Consider the following 27,860-nt stretch of genomic DNA (forward strand, 5'->3'; position numbering starts at 1 on the left):
AATTAGCGAAATCATTTAAATATTGAAGTGAATTCTATTTTTTCTCAAATACATTGAGATAATAATTATGCCTTTAAGTCAAAGTGATTAAGTCTTCTTGTGATTGTCTCTCTTGGATCCAAGATGGCTGCAGGAAAGTGTGAATGAACTATGGTCACTTGTAACCAAGAAAACCAGTTTCTGCACTCTAGAAATGAAAACACAGAAGAACAACTGCTTTACTGCACATTTTAATCGTTGTGGTTTGTGAGAGTTCTGTATGGCACCTTTAGAGACAAGAAGGTCAAGCATGGCTGATTTCTCAGAGCTAACAGGTATTCAGCTACTTAACAGTGTATTGCACCCCTGAACTCCAGAAAAAGCCTGGCTACAAACCAAAATGTTCTGCTGGCAGCATTCAGAATAAGAACAAGCCAGTGACAGCAATGAGTTGGTCCCCAGAGAGCAACAGAACGTTGTGCCCTTCCCACTGAAGAACGGCACATCGGGAGAGGGAGGCAGTAGTTGAGATGCACAATTCACCAGTGGGTCATTATACAAGCTCATGCCTGAAGCACAAGAGGAACTGACATCGGTGCAAAAGCAACATGCAGGAAGAGGCGGCTTTGCTTGGCCATTTGCCTCACTCCACAGGCCTTTAAATCTTAAGCCGCTTCTGTTCCAATGCCACTTTGCAACTGTTCTGCACCACTAGACAAAGCCCCCTCACATTTCATTGCTTCACTTAAAAGTGTAGCCATGTGCTTGTTCTGGACATATTGAGAGGGAACAGGACAGTGCCACCATCAAGAACATGAATTTTTCTATGGGTTTCAAATCCAGTGGCAGCTAGACAGTCTCAATATTCTCATACACTCTCACACACATGGGCCCTGGGAAGTAGGTATTTTTTTAAAAAAGGAGCAGACGCCAGCAATGTGAATTCTACAGTAAGATGGCAGGACACGACTTGTGGAGAAGCACAAGTAACAGCACCAATGAGTCTGCTTCCTCAGTCTTCTTTTAAGCCACAAGTATTGCAACCACATTATCATTCACTCAAATAAGCAAGAAGGAAACAAGTGTGTGCTGGCAGTGGCTCAGAGACACAATTGCTGCTCTACAAACTCTCAAGCTGCCAGCAGGAGAAGCAGGTGTCTCCCACCACCTGCCTAGGCTGAGCAAGCCAAGGTACCATATAGCTTGAGAGACGAGGCTGTAGCTGCACAAGAGGGGTGCCCTGGTGGCAGCAGGACAGCCCTCATTCCCACATGATCAGCCAGGGTGACACATGTCCCCTGCCAGTCCTGTGGGGGGGGGGAGAGGAAAAATGAAACCATACTGTCAGCTGCATATCTGAACGGGCAGGGGCACCTGCACGTGTAAGCAAGCACGCACCCTGCCCTCCCACCACCAACTTGCCGAGCTGGTTGAAGACACCAGCTGCCTCTGCGTTCCTTCATGGCATCAGGAGAGCATCAAAGGCTCAGAGGAGCATGAGCCCTCTTGGTTCTCCTCAATACTGATATTTCTCTTGAAAGAAACACAGCTGAGAACTTCCAACATCCTTAAGGCTTCAAATAGTTTTAATATGGTCAGGATCAGTCGTGCGGTTCGAGGCGGTTCTGCCCCACTTTCCTCTTCGGGGCAAAAGCCCACCCCCCCACTTTAGGTAGAGTGCAAAGGGATGACAAACTTGCAGCCGAAAGGCGAGTGGTAGTTTATCCCCACCTCCTGGAAGACTTTCTGTGGAATGCCGATGTCACACAGGTACACGCGCCCAGCCCTCTCACCTAGGGGCAGTGGCAGCCCCAGGGACAGAGACCATTTGGCGTCGATCCCTTGCTCCATGTCATTCACCGGGGGGTCCAGGCTGAGGACGGGGGCTCTGTTTTGGTTGGCCCAGTCCACAGCAGCCTTGTACCAAGGCTGGTCCCTCAGGAAGGCATTTTCATGGCAATCCAAGCAGTTTATCACCAAGTCAACTGGTGAGTCTGGAAGATCTGGGGAGCGGGAGGAACAAGAGAGCACTTTGTCAAGTAGAAACCTTATAAGGGACTTTAGGAAAGCCTCCCCAAGACTCTTCTAGCAGGCTGCCCAGCCGTCAGCAGAGCCCTGCAGGATGCTTCTAGGAGGCTCACAGAAGACGACATGCAGGCAATGCTCCTCTCCTGCTTATAGCAACTGGGCCCCAAAGTCAGGCTGCCTATGAACTGGAATGTCCCTTACAGAGAGCAGGACTAATACCCACCCATAGATCTGTCCTCTACAACTTTTTCAAAGCTCCTTTTGAATAAAGTCTAAAATAGGCATGTATTTCAAAGCCCCAGGATTTGGTTAGCAGCTCGTGCAACTGACCCAACTCGTCTCTTTCCAACTAAAGTGTTCCCTACAAGTCCAGTGGGTATAAAAATAGCTTAGCTCCTTGCCAGTAGATGGCGCTGTTGCATTAGAGGTTGCCTCCACAGCCCCACAAAGATCACATTAGCATCTACAACCTGTCCCACTTCATCACTTGACCCCCCAGAACCTATACAAATCCAGGATGCAGTGGCAAAAGTGCACCACTTCAGTCCCCGGGGAGGGGAGATGGCAGTATTAGATTCTTCTGCTAACAGAAAAGCAACTGCTGTTTCCTTTCTGGGAAGCTGTGTGCTTGTTCTAAGCAACCATGATTTAGCTTGGCAGGACACATGGAGTGGGCCAGTGCACACTTTTATCTTTCTTTATTCAGCTGACTTGAGGCTTTGGCAATATAGCAAATACTTGTTATTTCTATATATTTAGAAAAACTATCCATGGCTGTACCCGGCTCACCTTTGACACTGGACACCTGTTGGCCTTGGGTCTTGCTAAAAAGTGTCAGCTCGTTGGTGATCGATTCCAACATCTTGACAAAGTTGGGAAGGAAGAGAATGACATGCACATCATGATTGGAAAGATGCCGGCCGCAACTGATTCCCTGGGCCCCCTTCACGTGAGGGCCACACAGCAAGGCAACCGTGGGTCGCTGGTGAATGTTTTTTGGGTTCAACCTGAAAGTTAGATGTACAAAGGGTCTTAAACATCAAAAGCAGTTTCCTCAAACAAAAACTTGCCTTCTTAAAGGGAGAGGAGATACTTTCAAAATATTTAAGATGCATGCAACCAAGGCTCAGAAGACATACAAGAGTCACAATAACTCTTCAATCACTCCATAATTTCCCAAACAATTCTCTCTTTATTCAGAAAGAAACACCACTGAATTCAAATGCAGCTTTCTTCCAGCTAAGCATGCAAAGGTTTGCAGTGTCACAAGGGCACGTGTTAGCAAAACGCAGCATTGCTGATTAGGAAGCTAGGTTTTAAAATAATGAAACTGCTTAGTGGTTTTTAAAATACTGGAATAACAATGTTTTCATGATGATCAAGGGAGATAAAAATCTAATGTTTAAATCTCACAATCCCTGTGTAACTTCCAGTTTTCTCTTCTGCTTTGCAATCAGCCAGGCTGCATCACTGCCAAACAAGTTTCTGGGTCAGGTCGCTCTGAGGTAATCTTGCATGGAGGGACTGGAACAACTGCTCTCCAGACGAAGTAGATCAAGAGGCAGTTCTTAGGGACAAAGCCCTAACTTGGCTAGTTTCTTTCAGAGCCAAACGCCCAGCACAGAATGTCAGAGGTGTAAGGACCCCAAGGACTATGTAAGTTCAAGCCCTTGTAGAAATTTATACACAAAGCCAAGGCCTGCCATGAGCCGGAGCTAACAAGGCAGATGACACCAGATGAGTTAACAAATCAGCTCCAGGTGCCTCACAAAGAAAGCCATCCCGGGCACTACAAAGAATTACACTCTGAACACAGTTCCTGTGTCTGATTGGCAAGGAACCAAGAACAGCTCAAAGCCAAGACCCAGGCTTCCAATCCACAATAATAGCCATATGGCTAGACTGGCTTGCAGCACGACAGGTCATGTCATTTAGCATTCTGTGAAGCATGTAAAATCCAGTGAGGCTTGCTACTTTCTAGGAAAGGTGTTTTACCTGTTGGGCCCTCCGAGCAGACTCAGGGCCATCTGGCTGGCACATACCCCCGTCATTTCCAGTCTCCGTTCAAGGGTGAGCCCATATTTCTCTGCCACCGAAAGAAGTTTTTTGTGAAGCTCATAGGAGATACTTGGAACGACCAGCCCAGAGTCTGAAATGCAGAGGGAGGGAGCCATTTGTTAGGAGATGCTTGGCAAAAACAGCATTGCTCTTCAGGTCCAGAGCCTGAGCCTGAGACAGCACTCACATGCTCAGTTTTTGCATTAAGAACTGGACCATTCTAAACATGGTCACCCAACAGCCCAGAGGCTTCGGGACAAATAGACACAACCAACAGCTGTATAACTCACATAAATTTCAGTTAACCTGTCAGCGATCCCATTTCTATACACCAGCATGGAAACAAGTCTACAGGAGAGAGGTTTGCATCGTAAGTGTGCATGTCACGTCTTGGGATTATAGGATACCAAAGGCTAGTGCAGCAAACTGAGGAAGACAGAAGGGTAACATCTAGTAACATTCAAAATGCAAAGTTTCTGGTGAGATCACACACACACACACACCCCTTGAAGTGTGCCTAGAATTGTCTTTTAAAAAAATGCTGATGAAACCTTCAAGATTCAAAATTCTATAGAAATTAAATGAAGCATGATATGCTTTATGGTAATCTGTGCTCATCAGTCCTTTGTAACTTCATGCAGATGTAAACGGAAACTTCTGAAGCATGAAGAAGCTGCTTTATATAAAGCCCAGCTGTTGACCCACCTTGATCAATACTGCCTGATCTCAGACAGTGAACCATCCCCAGGGCAGGATGCATGAGCTGCAAGGAATAAACCTTTGCTGTGCCACTGAGGGGTGATCCTTCCCTGCCATATATCCAAACCTATCTAAGCCCACTATCTACTCTAGAAAGGCACTGGGCACTCCAATGTCTCAGGCAGCCTTTCCCAGCTTGGCTATCCGTGTTCCAAGGGCTCTGGGTCTGAAGGCACCAGAGGCCACCACCTCACTGGAACAAAGCATGTCTAGGTCTGATCAAGTGCCTGAACAGGGGATCAGATCGGGCGCCACAGGCACACTGCCTTGGGTTCAATGATGGAAAAAAGGCAGGATGTAATAGAGTGCAATACAAGAAAGCAAATATAATCTATACATTTTACTACACTGGAGATGCCTGGGACTTAACCTGGGACCTTCAGCACATAAAGCAAGCCCTCTACCTCTAATGCTAGAACTTGTGGGCATCCAATGAAGCTGAGTGTTGGAAGGTTCAGAAGGGATACAAGAAAGTCATTCTTCGTGCACTGCAGAGTTAAAGCGATGGAACTTGCTCCCACAGGAGGCAGTGATGGCCACCGAACTCATATGACTTAAAAAAATTAGACAAGATCATGGGGGATAAGGCTATTGATGGCTACTAGCCATGACGGCTATGCTCAGCCTCCAGTTTGCTGCAGCAATGCTTCTGAATACTAATTGCTGGGAACCATAAGGGGAAGGGAGCCCCTGCACTCGAATCCTGCTTGCAGGTTTCCCACAGGCAACTGTTCAGCCACTGCAAGAAGAGGGTGCTGGACTAGAAAGGCCATTGGCCTGATCCAGTAGGCTCTTAAGTTCTTACCACCGAGACATGGCTCTCCATAAATATGTGTTTTGTTGTGCTTTCCTCTAGCTCTTCTCATCATCAAGATTCAGTATAGCTGTGCTCAGCGCAACAGATGTTCAGCAATGACACACGCATGCACATGTTTTTAGAAACACTCACCTGGAAGTACAATCAGGAGCCCCAAATCTATGTGGACAGGAGTGTGTTTTCTCACAGCCACGTGACTGACCCAGTGTATGCAGTTATTATAGGGAAAGAGTACTGCTGCACCTAGCTCAGAGCTGTCTGCTCAGACAGGCAGTGGCCATACGGCACACATCCTCTTTATCTACCCTTCTTTGGGTATGCATTCTACTGAAATCAGTGGAACATTCTTCCAGTCAAGGATGGTTAGGTCATCATAGCAACACAGAATCCTTAAATGAGGCTGTATCAGTCCTGCGAGAAAAGCAGCTAGTCACTCAAAAACAGGGTTCCCTCCAGGTGTTCTTGGACTGCAAATCCCATCATCCTTTACCATTGTTCAAGTTGGCTGGGGCTGATGGGATTGGCAGTCCACCCACGGTGGCTACACCTGCTCTACATAAACAAAGAGCTCTGCGGAGTCCCACTCCACGGAGGGCCAACTGAAGTTGAAATGTCAAGGTTTTGGTTTTTTTTTTAACAGCCCCTGTGACCGAGATGGGAGAGGCAAACTGATTTACACAACTTGACCTTGCATGTTAAGAACCAATTAAGATAATTGTGTTGCCTTAATCAGTTATATTGCATGCAGCACCCATGTTAATGCTAGTGTGTTATTTTAACCAGCTTCAGGGTGGTCCATAGTCTGGAGAAAAAACCCAGAACATTTAAAGTCAATCTAGTCTCACAGCATCCACCAGCCTCCTTCCTTTTCAAACAAGGTTCAGCAGTAGTGTTTTGCTTTTAAGCAAAGACTCTCATAGCAATAGCTTAAGGGACAGCTATGTCTTGCGGGTGGGCAACATATTCCCAGGTTTGAACTCACACTACCTGATCTGTGATGCACAGAGGTGATTTTCAAGTTTTGCAACACAGTTTTTTAACCAGGCCCTGGCTAACTCCTGTTAGATCCTTTCAGCTTCTGTGTCTTATACCATGTGGAATATTCCTTCCTTCCTAGAAACAATAATCAACCCACCCCCGGCTCAGTTACTTTGCAACAAAGCTGATAAAGAAGCTGCGTTCTGAACATTTTAGAAACGGTGATGGCATATAAGTATTTTTAGAAATAAAACAATGAGTAGCCTTGCCCTGCTTGATCTGAACAGAACATCTAGACCAGTGTTGTTTCCTCCAGTGATCAGCCAGATGTCTCCAGGAAGCCCCACAAGCAAGGCAAGAATGCAACAGCCCTGCCCAGCAACTGGCATTCAGTGCTGCCTCCAAACATGGAAGTTTCATGGCCCCATCACAGCCAGTAGCTGCTCAGATCTATCCTAAATTTTGACCAATTCCCTTTCAAAGCTTTCTGTAAGCTAGTAGCCATCACATATTGTAGTAGCAAGTTCCAGAAAGGCTGAATGAAGGCATGAAAACAGATAAGAGAGAAGGTTTTCAGGAGAGAGTTTCAAATGGTTCTAAGAAATCTACAGACCAGTTCTATGCACTATTGGATCAACTTATTTCAAGGAAACATCCGAACAGGGATGACAGAAGTACCATCACATTGAGATGTTCTCCTGAGCAAGATCTGCTGAAATAAATAGGAGCTGCATAAGGGGACTGTTCTGTGTGTAGAACTTCTTTGCAGGATTGCACACATTTAAAGGGTGCTGTCAGAGCTGCTTCAAGATCCTAGCTCACAGAGGATCACGCTAGCCAGCGGTTACTTAGTAAAAATCTTTATTGAATTACAGTTTCCATTCTCAAGCTGCTGCGTGCAACTCTACGTCTTATGGGTTAGACCGGCGAAGCTCCGTCTGAGTCTCCGCCCCCTGTACACCAGCTAAGTACCCTAGCCTTACTCCGCCTGACCGTTCTTCTCTGGGTCCCTCTGCCCCCCGTGGTCTCTTCCTTTCTGGACGCTTCTGACGCTGACCCCCTGGATCCTTCTGTCTCCTTGCGTCGGGCTTTAGGACCTGGCTCCCTTTCCGGGCTGCTTACTGCTCCACCTTCCTGTGTATTTGAACTTGGCGCGCGCGCCCAACCTTCCACTTGCCGCCTGACCGTTTCCTCGCTCCCCGATGGAGGTGTGGCCACTCCTGACTCATGCCCTCCCTCCTGCTGCGAGCTGCCAGAGCTCGGTACCTGGTGCCCTTCCTCTCCACTACGTTCTGTTGGTGATGCTGGCCCCGATTTCCAACTGCTGCTCTCTGAGCCCCCTCTGGACCCTTCTTCCTGGGGTGTCCCCCTAAGCTCCCCCCTTGCTCTGGCCACTGGCGCTCCTTCCTGTGAATCTTCTGATTCACTGGAAAGACTCGGAGATCTCGGGTCGTCGTCATCACTCATCTTTTCTTCTGCCTCCTCCCCCTCGCTCTCTGTTTCCTCCCTTGCCCTCGCCTCTGCTCCTGAACCCCTGACAGATGCATTTTGTTTTCGCTGGGTGGGCACCCCAACCTGCAAGAGAAGGGGGCCCGCATGGGCGTCACCACGTGCCCACTCTGCTAGTGTCTGTTTGCCTTTGGGAACTCTCCATGCTCCGCTCTCCCCCATTCAAGGGGATGTTGTTTGAAGCGGAGGGAGATAAGGTGTGACATTACACAGCATTGTTGCACGCAATCCCAGCAAAGCAAGAGCTCTGTTACACTTTGCCCTAATTGATCTTTGGCATGAGCGTGCAAGTACCAAGAGGACTTCCTTTCTCCTCACTCACGCAAAGGACAACTTGTCAGACCGGCTTATCAAAACCAGACCAGACCGTGCTAAATAAACTCAGGGTGGAAGGCAATCTAAGAGGTAGCGTGTAACTCTGGAAAACAACAATAGTGCCGCAAATGAGGGCTGGATCAAAGCCAGACTCAAATTACACTTGTGTTAGAAGGTGGATTGTATTATTCCATAATTAAGGTAATAAAAGCAGATCGAGCTCACACAGCCTGGTGTAGAATACTGGAAGGGACATTGCCCACTCCTTCCTTGTTCTGCTCCTTCCCTGCCTCCCAGCCTCATGGCTGCTCATTTCCTTTTCCTCTTGGGAAGTGCTGTGCTGTTTGGGGTTTGCCTTGTCCCCATCAATGCCACCTAATACAGTGGTGCCCCGCAAGACGAATGCCTTGCAAGACGGAAAACTCGCTAGACGAAAGAGTTTTCCATTTTGGAGGTGCTTCGCAAAACAAATTTCCTATGGGCTTGCTTCGCAAGACGACAATGTCTTGCGAGTTCCTGCTGGTTGTTTTTTTCCTCCCCCCCCCCTTTTTCTAAGCTGCTAATCAGCTGATCCGATCAGCAGAGAAGCCGCTAAAAGCTGCTAATAGCGCTAATCCACTAATCTGTCAATGGGCTTGCTTCGCAAGACGAAAAAACCGCTAGACGAAGAGAATCACAGAACGGATTCTTTTCATCTTGCGAGGCACCACTGTAGTTACATGCAACAGTAACAAAGCAAAAGCATCATTCTTCCTTTATAAGAAACACTTTCTTGCACTGTTCAACCTGGACACTGAGGTTCAGCTCCAAGGGTCTTCTGGCAGTTCCCTCACTGCAAGAAGTGAGGTTAAAGGGAACCAAGCAGAGGGCCTGGTCAGTAGTGGCAACCGCCCTGTGGAATGTCCTCCCATCAGATGTCAAGGAAATAAACAATTATCTGACTTTTAGAAGACATCTGAAGGCAACCGTGTTCAGGGAAGTTTTTAATGTTTTATGTTTTATTGTGCTTTTAATATTCTGTTGGGAGCTGCCCTGAGTGGCTGGGGAAACCCAGCCAGAGGGCCGGGGTATAATAATAAAATTTTTGTTGTTGTTATCTGCAATAATCCTTCCAGTAGCTTGCAAAGGAGGTCAGTGTCACCATTGTCTAACTGTTGGGGGGGGGCACCAAGGTTCAGGGATGCATCTGGGTCCAGCACTGGCAGCCAGTATGGCGTAGCAATTGGAGCACCCCGGCCCTCCCACTACATACCTGGCGCCCTCCAGAAGTTGCTGGAGTACATTTTCCATCCCTTCTGACCACTGGCCACGTTGGCTGGGGATGATGGGAGTTGGAGTCCAACAACATATGGAAAGTGTGAGCTAAAGTTGTCAGGCTAGGACCAGGGAGGCCTGGATTCAAACCTCGCTCAGAGAAGGTGGCAAAAACAGCTGAATCCAATCCAAATATCAGCAGCCACTATGGCAGTAAAGTTGCAATGAATGCATGTATTTTAAGGACAGATGCCCAGAAAAGGAAAAGCTAGGGCAGCACAGTGGCTAAAGGCATGACCTGTGAACCAAGAGGCCAGTCCTTCAAGTCTCACCTCAGCCATGAAAGTCACGGCATGGCCTGATCCAAACCCACTATCCCTCTTCATCAGCCAACGCCCCTTCAGCCCCTGCAATGTGGGGTGCTACTGGCCTGCTCTGTAGAGCTGCTGTAAAGATTATGTGAATATATGTGAAGCCCTGAAAGTTCTATATTAAAGCCAAACACTCATAAACAGTCACATCTTTGCATGCTTACCTACCTATGTGGGAGACGGAGTGTTTTTGATCCAATCCATGAAAGAAAAAGGGCCGTGCAGCACAGAGGAAGTGGCCCAGCACAGATAAAAACCAGAACAGCCACATTTGTATTAAACAGACATTCCCTTTCAAATCATCCCTCAAAGAAGCCGCTGTGTTCAATTTTAAAAAGCCAGCATACCAGTGCAGAATTCTTTGCTTGCCTGGGGCACAGTGATTCTGCGATACACGATGGGCTCAGATTCCAAGATATTCTCATCATGGCGATAGCGTGCCGATCTCTCGTTTGGAGTGCCTCTTGAGCGAGTCCCACTCTTCCTCTCGTAAGTCTCAATCTCCTCAAACACAGCTGCCTTGTCAAAGAGGGCCAGGTTCCCTTCAAAATCAAAATCTGTATCTGGGATTTCTTCAATATCGTCCCCAAAACACTCATCGTCTTTGTTCTTCATCTGCCCATTCTTCACGCCACTCTTCTTTGGAGTCACCTGGTTTGGATGGCGGCTACTGGAGGACCCTGAAGTAAAGGACACGGCAATTCAAGGATTAGTCAACAAGGAAAGCAGATGTTTATGAAAACAAAGAACACAAACTGTCGACTGCACAAGATGGATTCTAGACTACTTTGCCAAGTGATGCAAAGCCACCCACCACATTGTGTTTCAAACTGCCCGTAAGGCCAGTGTTTGAAATTTCCCAAGCGCCAGGTGCATTTTTCTACTGGTGTGGGTCCAATTGTAACCAGGTGGAGATTTCTGAGCACCAGGTTGGCAACTGACATCTCCAACGAGTCAGCTGATTCATGCGCAGCAAAAGATGCACGTATTGTTCTTCTGTACTCCCACAAGAATTAACTGGCTCGCATGGTAGCAAACTTTGCTTCTGTGCTACTGCACAAGCTGCAATCCTAGGCACACTTTCTTGAGGGTAAGAAAGCTCCTCTGGACATGGAGGGGATTACTTCCAAGCAAACATGCCTAGGAGGAAAGAGGGCAAAGCGTGTTTCTCCTTGGGCCTACATTGCTTGCTCAGCCCTGCGTACCCATCTCTCATGAGGCAGTTTCTCGGTGCCTCAAAACAGCCACGCTGGGCCACCCAGGCAGCCCTGAGAATCGCTTCTACACTGCAGGGTCAGGCTGGGCTCTGGCAGTAGACCATGGCAGCGGTGGCACATTCTTTCCAGGCGCAGTGGAGGAAGGACACCTCTGCCACAGGTTTGGCTCGGCTTCCCCAGGTCCACTTAACTGTAGTGTGAGGGTGGCCCCACCCATTTTTCATGTGGGTGCCACCCTGCACCCCCTACCCTTCTTCCTTGAAGAAGAGCTGCCCCTTTCCCCTTTTTTCCTATCATGATCAAAACCAGCACTGCATTATGAGGCCTGGGCTAGAGCCTTGTTAACCTTTTGACAATTCACTCCTCTATCATCACATCAAGGAAAGTAAGCGCAGGGCTGAGTGCAAAGATATCTGACTGTTCTGCAACCTTTCCAAAGGACACCCAAGTGGAACGCAGACAACATTTTAAAAACCTCTGCCTTAGTCTATAGCTTACACCATTTCCATTTCCACGGTGTGTGTTTCTCCTTGCATACAATGGACATGTGAATTGTTGTAAGAGCAAACTACAGTCAGGCAATGTAGTTGGCATCACAAAATCAGAATTGTAGCGTTGGAAGGGCCTTGAGGGTCATCTAGTCTAACTTCCTGGGGACCGTAACCTAGGTTTAGGATGCTATTTGACGCCTAGCTTATACATCCGAGTTTCTAACACTGCATGAGACTTGTCCGTCTGACCAGCCTATTCTTGTTTCTTTCAGAACATAGTTCACTATGCATCAATGACTCAAACACTATCAATGAAAAACTGTTGATCTTGCCCAGTTGCTCTGTATTGTCTTGCTCTTCCAGTGGCTCTCTGGGAGTCACTGCCAGAGACATTTAGAGCATATGGATGGCACACAGCTAAACCAAGAAGCCCACTGCCACTCTTTCTAGTACCAATTTTCAAATGGGAAAAGAGCAGGGGATTATCACATGGGGGAATGGCACAGGGAAAGATCTTAGCAAACTCAAGTTTTGGCTTGGCTACCAAGGCCAACCAAAAGTTATGGACATCTAGGAAACGGTTTGACACTTGTTTTCTAGGAAGACCTTGCCTGGTCTCTTCAGCCCCTAAATTTCCACCCTTACCTCATCCAACAACATGAGTTCAGAAAAGCAAAGCACAGTCACCCATGGAGGCACCTGATAGAGAGAGGTCAGCTCAATCATGCAGCCCCCCTGTTTATGTGCATTCAAAATGTGTGCAACTATGTATACGTGCAGGCACAGGCAAACTCGGCCCTCCAGATGTTTTGGGACTACAACTCCCATCATCTCTGACCACTGGTCCTGTTAGCTACGGATGATGGGAGTTGTAGTCCCAAAACATCTGGAGGGCTGAGTTTGCCTAGGCCTGTATACATGCATCGCACTGAACCCAGAAGTGACCCAGAAACATCATAAAGACGACACTGAAACATCACTAAAAGAGCAGGGTGGGATGTTTGCAGGCGTTTTCCATGGGTTTCAATACGTGATTTCAGACGCATGCGGTGCCTCGGAACTTAACATCTGTGTAAATGGGGGGCTGCCTGTATACTCTGCTGCTGCCAGCTCCAAACTGAGTGTTTAGATATTTCCAGACTCATCTGCAAATAAACTGTGTTCTACTTCACAGCTCCGTCACCCCCTCAAAAAACAAGGACATAAAAACACCCACAGTGGCTAATTCCAAAGGGTATGGGTGGACAGCCTGCCAGGAATCTAAATGCTGACAGAACAAAACAAGCCACAAAAGCAGGAAAAACAATAGTCAGAACACTCTCTATGGGCTCCCATGAGACATCCTGAATGAAGGCCAAGCTCCAGCTCCACCAGAGTTAAATACACAGTGATTGTGGAGGTCAGCCATGTAATCCACCCTCCTGAAAGCCAGTTCTGAAAACTTGCTGACAGCTGCAACCAAAAGTGACATCACTTGCATAACTTGGCCACCATAAATATGTTGTTACGTCCCTGAAGGACCAGTCAAGCTCTGAAAGGGCTTATATTTTTGACATAGGTGGACAGGGATGGTGGTTGCATGAAGCTTTTGGGTCTACATAAGGAAAAGCAATTGGAGTGAGTAATCTAATGAACAGGATGCATGCTCTTTTCACAACTGGAAGCTGTGCCACAAAACCAAGGGATTCCCTGTGAGTAGCTAGCAATTAACTGCCCTACCAATACTATTATCCAGTGGGCAAAAAAAGGAATGGCTGCTCTGAGCAAGCACTTACAACCTTCCTACACCACTCAGGACTTCAAGAGGTGTGTGTGATGTGGTGTTCCAACCAAGGCTATGTTACACTACTCCAAGTGTAGCCTGCACATGCTCAGCAGGCCTACCACTAAGAGTGGGTAAAGCTGGGCCTCTTCCACACAGCACAATGCAATCAGTCAAAATGCTGGGACAACAAAAAACCTCTAAGCCAAGCTAAACACAGTCAAAACAGTAGATGGGCTGATAAGCAGACTTCACAGGGGCTTGCCTTCAGTGGGCCATTTGCATTTCCTCTATGGACTAGCTTACCTCTAGAACAGTTGGTTGTAATGTCAGATGTTGCACAGCTGAGAATTCAGTTTGGCCACCTGCCAGCAGCCAAGGAGTCCCTCCCTTGGAAAAGGTAAACAAGGGCTCCCAGACAGATTCAGTCATTACAGCCAACAAGCCTAGCTGTCTGCCTTCCTGCAAAACCCTTTCCAAGGCTGCCCTGCCAACCCCAGTCTGAAGCAGGCAGGACCAGCCCTGCACGCAACTCATTGTTGTGTAACCCCAATGCTATTATTTATTGATTCCTTTTGCACAAGCATTATAAAGAGGTAACTTTGCCCCTGCCTTCAGTATGCACGCTACAGGGCATCTGAAGGTCAACAGCTGCTCACTCAATGCAGGGCACCACCTCCACAATAATAACACTCAGCCACACGGCACCATCACCTTCCTTGGGTTTTCACAGCCAGCATCTTCTAATCTATTTAACCTCATGCCCAAGATTCTAGCCTAGAACGAGGATACACAGTGCAGGTACAGGTGGCAAATAAAACAGCTGAACCAGTCTTTTGATATTTGCATAGCTTGTGCTCTCCCCAACCTGTTAAATGTTTTTCTCCCTTGAAAGCTAGGCAACCCTGACTGGGCAATATAGTCGGGAAACTAGATATAATAATAATAATAATAATAATAATAATAATAATAATAATAATTTATTTATACCCCGCCCATCTGGCTGGGCCTCCCCAGCCACTCTGGGCGGCTTCCATAAAAACCAAAAATACAATAAAATATCACACGTTAAAAACTTCCCTGAACAGGGCTGCCTTAAGATGTCTCCTGAATGTCAGGTAGTTGTTTATCGCTTTGACATCTGCTGGAAGGGTGTTCCACAGGGCGGGCGCCACTACCGAGAAGGCCCTCTGCCTGGTTCCCTGTAGCTTTGCTTCTCGCAGTGAGGGAACCGCCAGAAGGCCCTCGGCGCTGGACCTCAGCGTCCGGGCAGAATGATGGGGGTGGAGACACTCCTTCAGGTATACTGGACCGAGGCCGTTTAGGGCTTTAAAGGTCAGCACCAACACTTTGAATTGTGCTCGGAAACGTACTGGGAGCCAATGCAGGTCTTTCAAGACCGGTGTTATATGGTCTCGGCGGCCGCTCCTAGTCACCAGTCTAGCTGCCGCATTCTGGATTAGTTGTAGTTTCCGAGTCACCTTCAAAGGTAGCCCCACGTAGAGCGCATTGCAGTAGTCCAAGCGGGAGATAACCAGAGCATGCACCACTCTGGCGAGACAGTCCGCAGGCAGATAGGGTCTCAGCCTACGTACCAGATGGAGCTGGTAAACAGCTGCCCTGGACACAGATTTGACCTGTGCCTCCATGGACAGCTGTGAGTCCAAAATGACTCCCAGGCTGCGCACCTGGTCCTTCAGGGGCACAGTTACCCCATACAGGACCAGGGAATCCTCCACACCTGCCCGCCTCCTGTCCCCCAAAAACAGTACTTCTGTCTTGTCAGGATTCAACCTCAATCTGTTAGCCGCCATCCATCCTCCAACCGCCTCCAGACACTCACACAGGACCTTCACCGCCTTCACTGGTTCTGATTTAAAAGAGAGGTAGAGCTGGGTATCATCCGCATACTGATGAACACCCAGCCCAAACCTCCTGATGATCTCTCCCAGCGGCCGCATGTAGATGTTGAAAAGCATGGGGGAGAGGACAGAACCCTGAGGCACCCCACAAGTGAGAGCCCAGGGGTCTGAACACTCATCCCCCACCACCACTTTCTGAACACGGCCCAGGAGGAAGGAGCGGAACCACTGTATAACAGTGCTCCCAGCCCCTCAAGACGGTCCAGAAGGATGCTATGGTCGATGGTATCGAACGCCGCTGAGAGATCCAGCAGAACTAGGAAACAGCTCTCACCTTTGTCCCTAGCCCGCCGGAGATCATCAACCAGTGCGACCAAGGCAGTTTCAGTCCCATGATGAGGCCTGAATCCCGACTGGAAGGGATCCAAATGGTCCGCTTCTTCCAGGCGTGCCTGGAGTTGTTCGGCAACCGCTCGCTCAATCACCTTGCCCAGGAATGGAAGATTTGATACTGGGCGATAGTTGGCCATCGTGGCCGCATCTAAAGATGGTTTTTTAAGAAGCGGTTTAATAACCGCCTCTTTCAGCGGGTCTGGGAAGGCTCCCTCACGGAGGGAAGCGTTCACCACCCCACGAAGCCCATCGCCCAGCCCTTCCCGGCTAGCTTTTATTAGCCAGGATGGGCAAGGATCCAGGAGACAGGTGGTTGGTTTCACTCGTCCAAGCAGCCTGTCCACATCCTCGGAGGTAACAGATTGGAATTGATCCCACTCAACTTGACCAGACAGAACTCTTGCACTCTCCCGCCCCGGCCCTGCTCCCACGGTGGAGTCTACTTCTTCCCAAATCTGAGCGATTTTATCTGCAAAAAACTTTGCAAAATCATTGCAGGAGAACATGTGGCCCGTACTGGGCCCCGATGTTGCAGGTGGTTCCACTAAATTGTGAACCACCTGAAAAAGTCTCCTGCTGCTGTTTTCTGCAGATGCAATAGAGGCGGTGAAGAAATTCTTCTTCGCCGTCGCTATCGCCACTTGGTAGGCTCGACGTTGAGCTCTAACCTGTGTCCGGTCAGATTCGGAATGAGTTATCCGCCACCGGCGCTCTAGCCGTCTCAACGACTGTTTCATTGCCCTCAGATCCGTGGAAAACCACGGGGCTGTCCGGGCTCCATGCAATCGGAGAGGGCGCTTCGGAGCCAAACAGTCAATAGCCCTGGTTAACTCCACATTCCAGCGGGCCACCAGGGAATCAGCTGAAAGGCCATCAACATGTGATAAAGCATCCCCTACCACTCTCTGGAAACCATTTGGATCCATTAAGTGGCGGGGGCGGACCATCCGAATTGGTCCCACCTCCCTGCAGAGGGGATGGGTCGCAGAGAAGTCCAGTTGCACCAGGAAGTGATCTGACCATGGCACTTCTTTCGTTTCGCTTTTACTTAGTGTCAGATCACCAACATCCATAGAGGTAAACACCAGGTCCAAGGCATGTCCACGGCTATGGGTTGGGCCAGACTTATTCAGGGACAGCCCCATGGAGGCCATGCTTTCCACGAAGTCCCGAGCGGCCCCTTGTAAGGTCGTGTCGGCATGGATGTTAAAATCCCCTAGGACGACCAAGCTAGGTGTCTCCAGGAGAACATCCGCCACGACCTGAAGCAGCTCGGGCAGGGAATCCTTGGCGCAGCGGGGAGGTCGGTACACCAAAAGGAATCCTGTACTGCCCCTATTGCCCAACTTCCAGAACATGCACTCAGAAAACTGGGTCTTCCCAATAGGACGCCTGGTGCAAACTAATGACTTCCTAAAAATCACTGCAACCCCCCCTCCCCGCCCACATGACCTGGGTTGCTGTGCGTAAGAGAAACCTGGTGCACAAGCAGCGGCAAGGACAGGCCCATCTGCTTCACCCAACCAAGTCTCTGTTACACAAGCCAGGTCAAATCCTCCATCCATGATCAAGTCATGGATGGCAGTGGTCTTATGAATCATTGACCTGGCATTGCACAGCAGCACCTTCAGGCTATGTGGGTATCCCTTGCTGATTCTAGTATCCGTCCGGACAGGACCAGACCCGGAGGCAGGGATAGTCCTCAGACAACGACTAAACCTGCCTCCTCTGTAATGACATGGTCTGGTCTTAGCGTAACTCCTCCTCCTACCCGTGATCACTGAGATCGGTTGTCCCAGTGCATCCCCCCCTGTGGAACATGCCCCAGCCATTTTGTGGGCTGGGGCCCACTCCCTGGCAGCCCTGACCCCTCCCCCTAAAAATAAAATAACACCTTAAACAAACAAACAAAACCAATAAAACAATACAAACAAAAAATATAAAAATTACAAAAACATCAAAATAAAAAAAAAATAATAATTCCCCAAGCCCAACCAAACATCAATCCCACCCCCACCCCCCACATACAAAAAATCCAGAAAAAAAATTTTAAAAACATTTTAAAAACACTCTGTGCCTCTCTGACAGGATCCATCCATCCAACACTGACTGATTCGAAAAGGAGATGATCTAGAAACACTGCTTATTTTCACCACAGGACCAAAGAGAAGTGAATAAGTATAAGAAACTGTCATAGATTAGCCAGGTCACTGTTCCACCTAGCGCAGCATCTGCTGTTCTAACTGGCAACAGCTTTATGGGGTCTTAGATAGCTGTCTATTACCAAAGATCCTTTTATCTAAAGATACCAAGGAATAAATCTGTTTATTCTTTGCGGTTAAGGCACACATTCTCCCTGTGAATTATGTCCCTTCCTGCATTGTCCTAACTGTCCCTCACCTGTCCTTAGAGCAATCTAATTTACAAGGTTATAGTTTAGGCTTAATGTTTGCGCCATCTCAAGGCAGTCATGTTACAGCCCCACATGAATAAACACATTTCTTTGGTGCTCAATATGAGAGTCATTCCTGAGTTATCTTTGATCAAAAGGTTTTTTTACCACAAGTGGTTAAGTTGCAGCAATGGCAGAACATAGGGAAATTGTCAGTGAAGCATTTGCACTCCCACTCACTAGGTAATCTTGCTAAACTAAACTTAATGTTAAGTTAAACTTTCCTTTCTGATTTGGCTGACAGTAAATATGGATGAGAGGTTTTTAGAGAACATGTAAAGGGAAGATGAATATATTGCCGAGAATGTTATTTTTATTCCAATCATTGCAAATCATTGATAAGATGGACTGTTTCAAGAGGTGGCAAAGAGACATAACCAGATTTGTCTGGCAGGGCAAAAAGCCCAGAATAAAATTTAAGATTCTTACTGATGCCAAAGACAGAGGGGGGGTTGCCCTGCCAGACTTTAAACTTTACTATGAGTCAGCAGCTTTCTGCTGGCTGAAGGAATGGCTACTTCTTGAGAACACAGATGTTTTGGATCTTGAAGGGTATGATAACATATTTGGGTGGCATGCATATTTATGGTACGGCAAGGTAAAAGCACATAAGGCATTTAAAAACCATATTGTCAGGAAAGCTCTGTTTAATGTCTGGATAAGGTACAAAGACTTTTTGGAGAGCAAAACTCCAAGGTGGCTATCACCTATGGAAGCGAAAGCTTTGAAAAAACTCAACATGGAGGCTAAATGGCCAAGGTATTGGGAAATTTTAGAACAGGAAGGTGACAAATTGAAATTGCAGAGTTATGACAAACTTTATGATGCTTTCAAGAATGTACAATTTGCTGTTGAAATGGAGTACTGAAGAAGAAACGGTAAAATCTGCAATGATAAAATGGGCACAAGAAATAGGTCATAACATTATGTTTGCTGACTGGGAGAAGTTGTGGTCCACCAGGATTAAATTCACGGCATGTAATGCCCTAAGAGAGAATATTATGAAAATGATGTACAGGTGATACATGACTCCAGTCAAGCTAGCAAAAATATACCACTTGCCCGATAATAAATGTTGGAAATGTAAAGAAATTGAAGGTACTTTTTTCACCTTTGGTGGACGTGCCCAAGGATTAAGGATTTCTGGGAAATGATATATAATGAATTGAAAAAGGCATTTAAATATACTTTCCCGAAGAAACCAGAGGCCTTTCTCCTGGGCATAGTCGACCAGTCGGTGTTAAAGAAGGATAGAACCTTTTTCATGTACGCTACAGCAGCAGCAAGAATTCTCATTGCAAAGCATTGGAAGACACAAGACCTACCCACCTTGGAAGAATGGCAGATGCAACTAATAGACTACATGGAGATGGCGGAAATGACTGGCAGAATCCGAGACCAGAGAGAAGAGTCAGTGGAAGAAGATTGGAGGAAATTTAAAACTTATTTGCAGAAATATTGTAAAATTTTTGAATGTTGAGGACATTGAAATGAATTGCAGGGGTTTTAGCAACAAGGTAAAATATAAGATTGGATTAATAATAGATAAAATAACAGGACATGAATTTGCTGAATTAATTTTTAAAAAGGGATACAAAAATGGGAGACGTGAGGAAGTCAGGAAAATAAGTTAACTAAAGAGGAGAATTTAAGAAAGAGGGAATTTTTGTCTTTATTAAAAATATATGTCTTTTTCCTATTTTTCTTTTGTGTTTAATGTTTGTACCTTTGTATTTTATAACTTTGTATCTTTTTTGTTTCTACTATTCTTCTAAACTTTTTATTGTTAAAAACCTAATAAAATATTATATATATATAAAAAAGAACATGTAAAGAGATCCAAATTTTCTTCCCTTCAAACTCAGTTTTATAGAACTTATTAGGAAACTAGAGTAAGCAAATGATTCAAGTTAGAAAGACTGGGACAAACAAGTTTAAACTAAAGAAGCGAGATCTGGTTTTCACAGCTTGGCGCATTTGCAGAGGTAGGTACAGACACACATTGGTGGTTATAATGTGCAGTGGCTGGCTGCAGTTAAGGAACATTCAAGCATTGACTAGAAGTAAGATTCAAGTTAAAGAGAAGAGCAGTTTCAAAGTGAAGGATTAACAAAAAGGCAGTTACTAAAGTAATGAAAGCCATTGCTCTGAAGGCATTACGGTCACCTATTACACGGCCGTTTACAGGAGCATGAAACATGAATAGCTGATACCTGGCATTTCTCACTTAAGCCACTGCAGACCAAACACTCCTGCAAGCAGGAATACTATGAGTATGACTATTTGCCCACAAGGCAAATGTTAATGAGCCTTTATGGTCAAGTTGATGACATCATAAAAGCCTCATCAAGTATGTCAGGACGAGTCCTAGGACATCCGCAAAGAAAACAGGCCTAGCTTCACAAATGGCATTTCATTACAGCCAGAATGGGCAAACCTATCACAGAACTGCCTTCTCTTATTCCATCCCACAGCTGTTAAATCCTTCTCTCTGCACTTGAAACAGGGTGGGGGTTTTTATGTTGGGGGGTGGGGCATGACACAAAAGAGAATGACAGACATTATGTTTTAAATGTGCCTTGGTACAGCTGCTCAGTCACCTTTGGAAGACAGGTGGGCACTAGCAAAGGGAAGGCTCCCTTTTCTTATCTGAGTGCTGCAATCCCAAGTCTTCTCTTGATGGAAGGCTAGACAAAAAAGAGGGACTGGGGGGCATGGAAATGATGTGGCCCTGCTTCCTTGCTAACATGCCCAGCCTCAGGACAGCTGCATACATCTTTGGAATCTGGCAAGTAAGTCAAAACATGTCTTGCCAGCAAGAGGCTCCCTTCCCTTGCTGGCGTGCTCCATTATATCAAACTCATGCCATTCCAGGAAGGGAAGATGGGAGCACAAGAGTTACCACTAATTTTGGAAGCTGTCAGTACGCTACTCTGAAAGGAAGCTCTGTAACCCTCCCCATTGGCTGGTAAAAGTAGATGACCCGTAAGCCAATGCTAGAGTCCACCTTTTGAGCATTTGTATATATTTCTATACTGTTTTAAATTTAGCATATGCTCTTCAGAAGCCCCCCAGGCAGATTACAACAACACATTTTAAATGTGCTTGGGGGGGTCATTGTTTTGTTGCTTCCAGTTTAAGTATTTGTGCTTTTATTTTGCGAATCGCCCTGAGAACTTTTGATGAAGGGTGGTATATAAACCTAACAAATAAAATAAAATAAATAAACAATTTAAGATTCAGAATTAAAAACAGTTTAAGCAACAAAGCTTCATACCCTGATTTCTAAATGTACTTCCAGCTTACAGGCCCCATCTCAGCTCCCAGACAGGGAAATGGGTACAAGAATGGCAGTAACAATGCATGCTCAGGACAAAGAGAAAGAAGAGTATTATGTGGCCCATGTACTCACATGAGTTGTGCCTCCGGCGAAAGCCTTTGGATTGGTTCAAGGACTCCATGTGCCGGTCCATATAGCTCTTGGAGCATTGCTGCTGCTGGGGAGAAATGGCAACCTCCTGGTTTTTAACGTCTGTTCGCCTGGGAATATTCTGTGGGGCACTACTAGAAGCACCAGGTTTCTTCAGCAATTTGCCGGGGCCATTCTGGCTGGTACCCCCTGGACATCCAATGCCAGGAATACAAAGGTCAGTGTGCTGGAAGTCTCCACATTGCCCATTATCACCAGGGCCTGGAATCTCCAGGATCTTCAGTTCAGTAATGTCACCTGCCCTAAACGAAAGGAAGAGGCCCAAACAAGGTGTGATTTTGCAATAGTGCTTACCTCTGCATCAGGCATAGGGAAGCTGTGATCCTCCAGATACCAGGATACTCCAATTCCCATCATTCCAGACCTACGGCCATGTTAACCAACACTGATGGGAGATAAGGGTCCAACAACATCTTGGACAGCTTCTCCAGCCCTGATCTATTGCACCACAAAACCAGCTAGCTGACAAGTTTAGCAGGTGTAAAAATGTGTTAGAAGCTGTGCCAGTAAGAACAGATACTTCAGTTACACAAGAGGCAATAACCGCAAAAAACTAAGTACCATCAAATTTTCAGGAATTGGCATATGCTAAGCAGATATGAGAAAAGAGCCAGTTTTTCAAATTGATCACATCATGAAACATAAGCAGGCTTCATCAAGCCATCAGTTATATTATAAATGCTGAAAAATTATTAGCAATTTTTTAATGCACATCAATACATCATACCATACAGTCAATACCCCCTGGTAGAACTACTCTAATATTTGGGGACAAGAAGGAAGGGAAGGAGAAAGAGTATACAAGAGCCCTGCTAGCCAAAGGCCCATCCAGCCTAGCACGCATTTCCCACAGAGATGAACAGGAGGCTCATGAGAAGCTCAGAAACAAGGTGTGAAGGCAATAACTGAGCTGGTTGTTTCCACCCAGTGACTGGCATTCAGTGGGATATTGCCTATCATCATAGAAGTTCCCCAGCTGAAATTTTAGACACATTCATTAGATTTGAAGTAAAAAAGGAAACATTAGGAAGAAATCCAAGTGGGTGGAGGAAAATAACGAAAGGTATAACAACTTCTTCCATTTCAGTCTAAAAATTCAGCTTTCAGACTATCACACTGGTATCTTCAGCTCGGTATTATTGGTGGTGGAGCATTACAAGGGTTGTGTGAATTTCGTGCTGGCACTCAGCACAGGTACCTGGTACTGGGAAACCAATTCATCATTCACAGTATATTAGCTTCCTTTTTTCCTTTTCTCTAATATCACTAAGTTTGCAGTCCTTAGGAGTGCAAAGATAGGGGTAAAAAAAATCAAGATGCAGGCAATGCAGACATAACTGTCTAAACGCTAAGCAAGTTGTAGCATTCTAATGACAATAGTTTAGAAACCTTGCCACAGAAATTTGGTTCTTGGTACAAAAAATTAATTTCACCATGGAACACTTGTTATTGTGGCCTTTTGTAAATTTAACATGTATTAGATGTGCCACCATTGTGCGATTTCTGTTCTCATCTTGAAGCAAAGTCATTAACCCGAGGTACTATTTCTGAGTTGGCGGAGTCTGTAACCTGAAGCGTCTGTAACCCGAGGTACCACTGTATACAAATACAAATTCTGTTCTGGGCCCAATGTGGTTAAATGTCTTTATAAATAACTTAGATGAAGGAAGGAGGAGGGTGCTCAACCAATTTGCAGATGACACCAAACTGGAAGGGGTTGCTAATGCCGGAGAAGACAGGATCCGGATTCAATATGACCTTAAAAGATGGGAGAACTGGGCCAAAACTAACAAAATGAATTTCAATAGGGACAAATGTCAGTCTCTACACTTAAGCAGGCAGAACCCGCTGCAGAAATATACGATAGGACAACACTTGGCTTGCTGGTAGTACATGTGAAAAGCATCTAGGGGCCTTCGTAGATCAGAAGCTAAACATGAGTCAACAGTGTGATGCAGCAGCAAAAAAGGGAAGTACAGTCATACCTTGGGTTGCATACGCTTCGAGTTGAGCGCGTTCGAGTTGTGCTCCTCGGCAACCCAGAAGTAACGGAGCGCGTTATTTCCGGGTTTCGCTGCTTGCGCATGCACAGACGCTCAAAATGATGTAACGTGCATGCGCAGAAGCGGTGAAAAGTGACGCGCGTGCACAGACGCGCCGTTGCTAGTTATGTTTAATTCTAGATGCAAACGGGGCTCCGGAACGGATCCTGTTCGTATCTAGAGGTACCACTGTAACAGTCCCGCTCCGTTCCGCGTTGGTCAGACCACACCTGGAGTCCTGTGTCCAGCTCTGGATGCCACAATTTAAGAAAAGACTTATAAAATTGTAGAGTTGGAATCTTCCAACATTCAGCTGCATTGGGTGACATTCATAGTGTTACGAAAGAGAGATAAAATTCACTTAAGATCTCTAGCAAGCACAGGGGGCTGCCAGGAGGAACTGTAGATAGCAGTATCCAAGGAATCAGCCAGAAGCATCTGGCTCATTGAACATCTTTGCACCCCCAACCATCACACTTGTTAGTGCGAAGGAAATTTCAGTATGTTTGGGGTGGATTTTTTAAAAGAGTTTGCTAAAAAGGGGAAAAACAACTACTATGAACAAGAAGGCATGCAAGTATCATCACCAAGATTTGTTTTTAACTGTCTAGCCAGTTACCAGCCAGTATATCAAGATCTTTTAAGAGATGGTTCCAGTTTTTCAAATGTGATATCCATTTATTTTTAAAAAGTTCCAATAAAAAGAAATGTTTTTTACATTGGAGTAGGAGCAAAGCTCCTTGGGGATTATCTTTCGGGGGCTGCATGACAGTGATGGGCAGGGCTGAAGCCAAAGTGGGCAGCGTCTTAGCCAATCCTTCCCTGTTACTTACTTCACCCATCCGCTGCTACATAATCTATTCATTCTCTCTTACATCCATTCATATGAAAGGGGCTGGTAACAATCCTCCTGGTCCCATATCATTCCCTACAATCCCTGCAAGTCTTCACTGTTTATAGAGGCATCAGAAGTTGTTGTTTCTTCCCCCACCCAACTTACAATCCAGTTGTTGCAAAGAGAATGAGAGAGACTGATAGCCAGGCAGGAAACATATGGACTTGGGGCCAGAGCATGGACAACAGCACTTAAAAGGGTTTTTCCAATGATACTGTGCTCCATGGTTGGGTTTCTGACCTACATGCGTGTGCACCTGCCAGGCTCCAGGTCTCTCTCCCTCTCATTTTCTTCTTGTGACAGCTGGATTGCAATGTGGAGAAGATGAAAGGGAGGCAGACAGACAGACAGACAGAAAAGACAGCAAGGCAGAGATATTGCAGATACAGTGGAGAAACTGCACCATGGCAGCGATGAGCCTAATCTGGCCTGGAGGTTGAGAGCACCTCAGCTCCTGGTTTATGTACTGATTTGGCATCATCAGCCAGAATCCTGGGAATAAGATAATGTGGTTGTGAACAACATATCAGCAGTGCCCCCCCCTCCCCCACCAGCTCATGGCAGTTTTTCATGGTTGGTCTCGAACACTCAAACACTTAAATGGTCAGAGTCTAGAAAAAGCAGACAGATGGGCCATTTACCTGAAGGTGACCTCTGGTACCAAACATTTAACACCATTATGGAAAGGCCGCTTTAAGGAGATGGTCTGGCTGACCTGATCCACAGCAGACACTCTTCCCTGATAGACTCCCAGGCTCTCTCCACAGTTGATTGAGACAATGCTTCCAAGCCAATCTGCAGCCATATTTTCCCTGATCACTGCAAAATGAAAGTGAAAAAGATGGGATAAAGTTTGCTGTTGTAGTCTGATTTTTTATTATTTTTTATTTTTTGCATCATAACACTGACCACCACTCCAAGGCTTGGCTTTCACTCCTCTGTACTTTCTCAGTACTTTAAAACATTAAATATCACTACAATGAATGAATACAATATATGTAAATTGAGCAACCAGAATGGATACAATACCAACTAGTCAAGATAAAAATAAAAGTTAAAATTATTTTTTCCTCCTTCACATTTTATTCAGTTCTTCAGGCATCTTATGTGATCTCTGCTGGTTTCCAATTAGTTTCCAGACTCTGGTGACTAACTGTAAACCTGTAAGTGGTTTGGGGTCAGGTTATTAGCAGGATCATCTTCTCCCACGAGTTTGCTGGCCATTAATGATGATCAGAGGTCTTGCTCATTGTCCTGTTACCTTCTGGCTGGGACAGAGGACAAGGGTTTTTCAGTTGCAGAGGCCAGGCTTGTGGCTGAAAACTCAAGGGGCTCCTTTTTTTTAGCCTTCAGGGCCAAACGGTCAAGTCATTCCTGCTCTGAAACACTTTTAAGCCCTGTATCAGGAATTTTTTTATGTCTGATGTTTTAGAATTTTTTTATGTGCTGTAAGCTGCCCAGAGTGGCTGGGGAAACCCAGCCAGATGGGCAGGGTATAAATAATAAAATTATTATTATTAAGATGTTTTAACATCATACCCTGCTATCAATAATTACTACTAATATTATTATGAATCCTTTGACCTGAATGAACTTAAGAGCCTTGCTGGATCAGTCCAAAGGCCTGTCTTGTCCAGTATTGTGTGTTTACAATGACCAACCAGATGTCACAATGGGAGGCCCACAGGCGAGACCTGAGCATAAGGGCACCTTCCCCTCCCAGTTTCTATAAAAACATAAGAAGAGCCCTGCTGGATCAGGCCAATTTTTTTTTTGGGGGGGGAGGCATCTAATTTAGCAACCTGTTCTCAGAGTGGCCAACCAGATCCTTCTTGTGGGAAACCCACAAGCCCCAACTGGGATTCAGAAGCATTACTGTCTCTGAACGTGCAGGCAGAGCAGGCCCACTGTGGCGATAGCCCTCTCCCCCAGGAGCAGCGAAAGGACCAACCACTTTTTGTTTCAATGTTAGCTCCTTGGGGCAGAGCTCCACAGCAGCACGAGCTTACCTGTACGCTTCGCCTGCATCACTCTCCCTCTGAAACACCATGAACATGGTCAAAAACGACAACAAAAAAACAGCTAACCCTCAGTCTGAAGAAAGGGAACGTCACCAAGTTCGCTCGTTTTGTAAGCTCCTCGGGGCAGGGAACTCCCTCCCTCCGCTTTCTCGCGCGCCTCCCTAACTGCTGCCAGGCTTCAGGGACACCCTCGGCGCCCACGTTAGATTGAGGGCAAACAAGGAAATGAAAGAACTGACAGGATGAATCCCTCCAGGGGCTGAGGGGGGAGAGGGGAAGTGACGTCACCTACTCCCTTTAACCCCCTGTGCTGGCTTGCAGGGGCCGCTCGCGCGGGGGGGGGAGGGAGGGGGCAGGGGACGGCGGCCCCTCCCCTTCACGCGCCCCCCCCCGTCAGTTGCTCCCGAAGGGCCCCGAAAGAGGCCCCGGCGCTCCTCCCCCAACCCGTAGAGTCAGAGTCACGCCCCCCCTGGCTTCCCTCCCTCGGCCTTTCCCGGTAACGAGGCGAGAGGCGAGAAGCGAGAAGGTAGGGAGGCGACTCGGCGGGTCGGTCGGCCACTCACTCACTCACTCACTCGCTCGCTTCTGCCCCCTCAGAGCTTCTTCTTCTTCTTCACACCGGAAGCGCCAGGCGTCCCGACGTCACTTCCGTCCGCTGCTGCTGCACTTCTGAGGCAGCGTCCGTGGGGAATGCGCCTGCGCCGCTGCGCACGCGGGGCTTTTCATCCAGGCATGCGCAGAGCGTGTCGCGGGGGAGCAGCTGCTCCGCTCCGGCGGCGGCGGCGGCCCTGCTGTCTCTTCTCTCGCTCGTTCATTTCTCCCTCCCCCACCGAGGAGCCCTCGCTGCGAGGCAGGCTAGGCTGAGCGAGGCGGCCACTGGCCCCGAGGGCACCGCCGAGTGAGCCTCGTCCAGCGCGGGATCCGAGCCCCGGGCTCCCGGGTGGCCGTCGGGCGCTCTAAGCGCGGCGCCACGGTCCCTGCGAGCGCGGGAGGCGGGGTTCCTTCGCTTCATCACGTGAAAGTTCTCGCGCGGAACTAGAAATCCATCCGGACAATTCTAAGTAAAATGCCAGCGTTGTGCACCGAGGTAATTCTAATCTGTTTTAGGTATTTTTAACTTTTGTATGTTTTAAAGTAGGGTTGTGACTTTTTCTTGTTTTTACTGTT

At 46.9% G+C, this 27,860-nt stretch overlaps 1 protein-coding gene across 6 annotated transcripts; it reads right to left on the reverse strand.

Moving 5' to 3' along the window:
• Positions 1 to 214: 214 nt before the first annotated feature.
• On the reverse strand, positions 215 to 27,435 carry EDC3 (enhancer of mRNA decapping 3). 6 transcript variants are annotated; one of them, XM_082237421.1, is made up of 7 exons: positions 27,273 to 27,435; positions 25,314 to 25,491; positions 21,658 to 21,977; positions 10,416 to 10,748; positions 4,003 to 4,156; positions 2,797 to 3,014; positions 215 to 1,982 (listed from the first exon to the last, which is right to left on the reverse strand). In XM_082237421.1, coding segments are annotated over exons 1-7 (1,539 nt in total). In that variant the 5' UTR covers positions 27,274 to 27,435; the 3' UTR covers positions 215 to 1,647. The 6 variants fall into 6 exon arrangements, with proteins under 6 accessions (XP_082093547.1, XP_082093549.1, XP_082093548.1 ...); XM_082237423.1 differs by having other exon boundaries at positions 27,269 to 27,361; XM_082237422.1 differs by having other exon boundaries at positions 27,265 to 27,360.
• Between the last annotated feature and the right edge of the window lie 425 nt (positions 27,436 to 27,860).

The sequence above is a fragment of the Podarcis vaucheri genome, assembly GCF_965113315.1.
Source record: "Podarcis vaucheri genome assembly, chromosome: 9".
NCBI lineage: Eukaryota > Metazoa > Chordata > Lepidosauria > Squamata > Lacertidae > Podarcis > Podarcis vaucheri.

Bases quoted from the DNA above. Each gene is read 5' to 3' on its own strand.
- EDC3 (XM_082237420.1), bottom strand. The intron at 21,978-25,313 runs GTAAATGGCCCA...CCTTTCGTTTAG, and splicing joins GTACCAGAGGTCACCTTCAG to GGCAGGTGACATTACTGAAC. The intron at 4,157-10,415 runs GTATGCTGGCTT...TCTGCATTTCAG, and splicing joins AAGCAAAGAATTCTGCACTG to ACTCTGGGCTGGTCGTTCCA.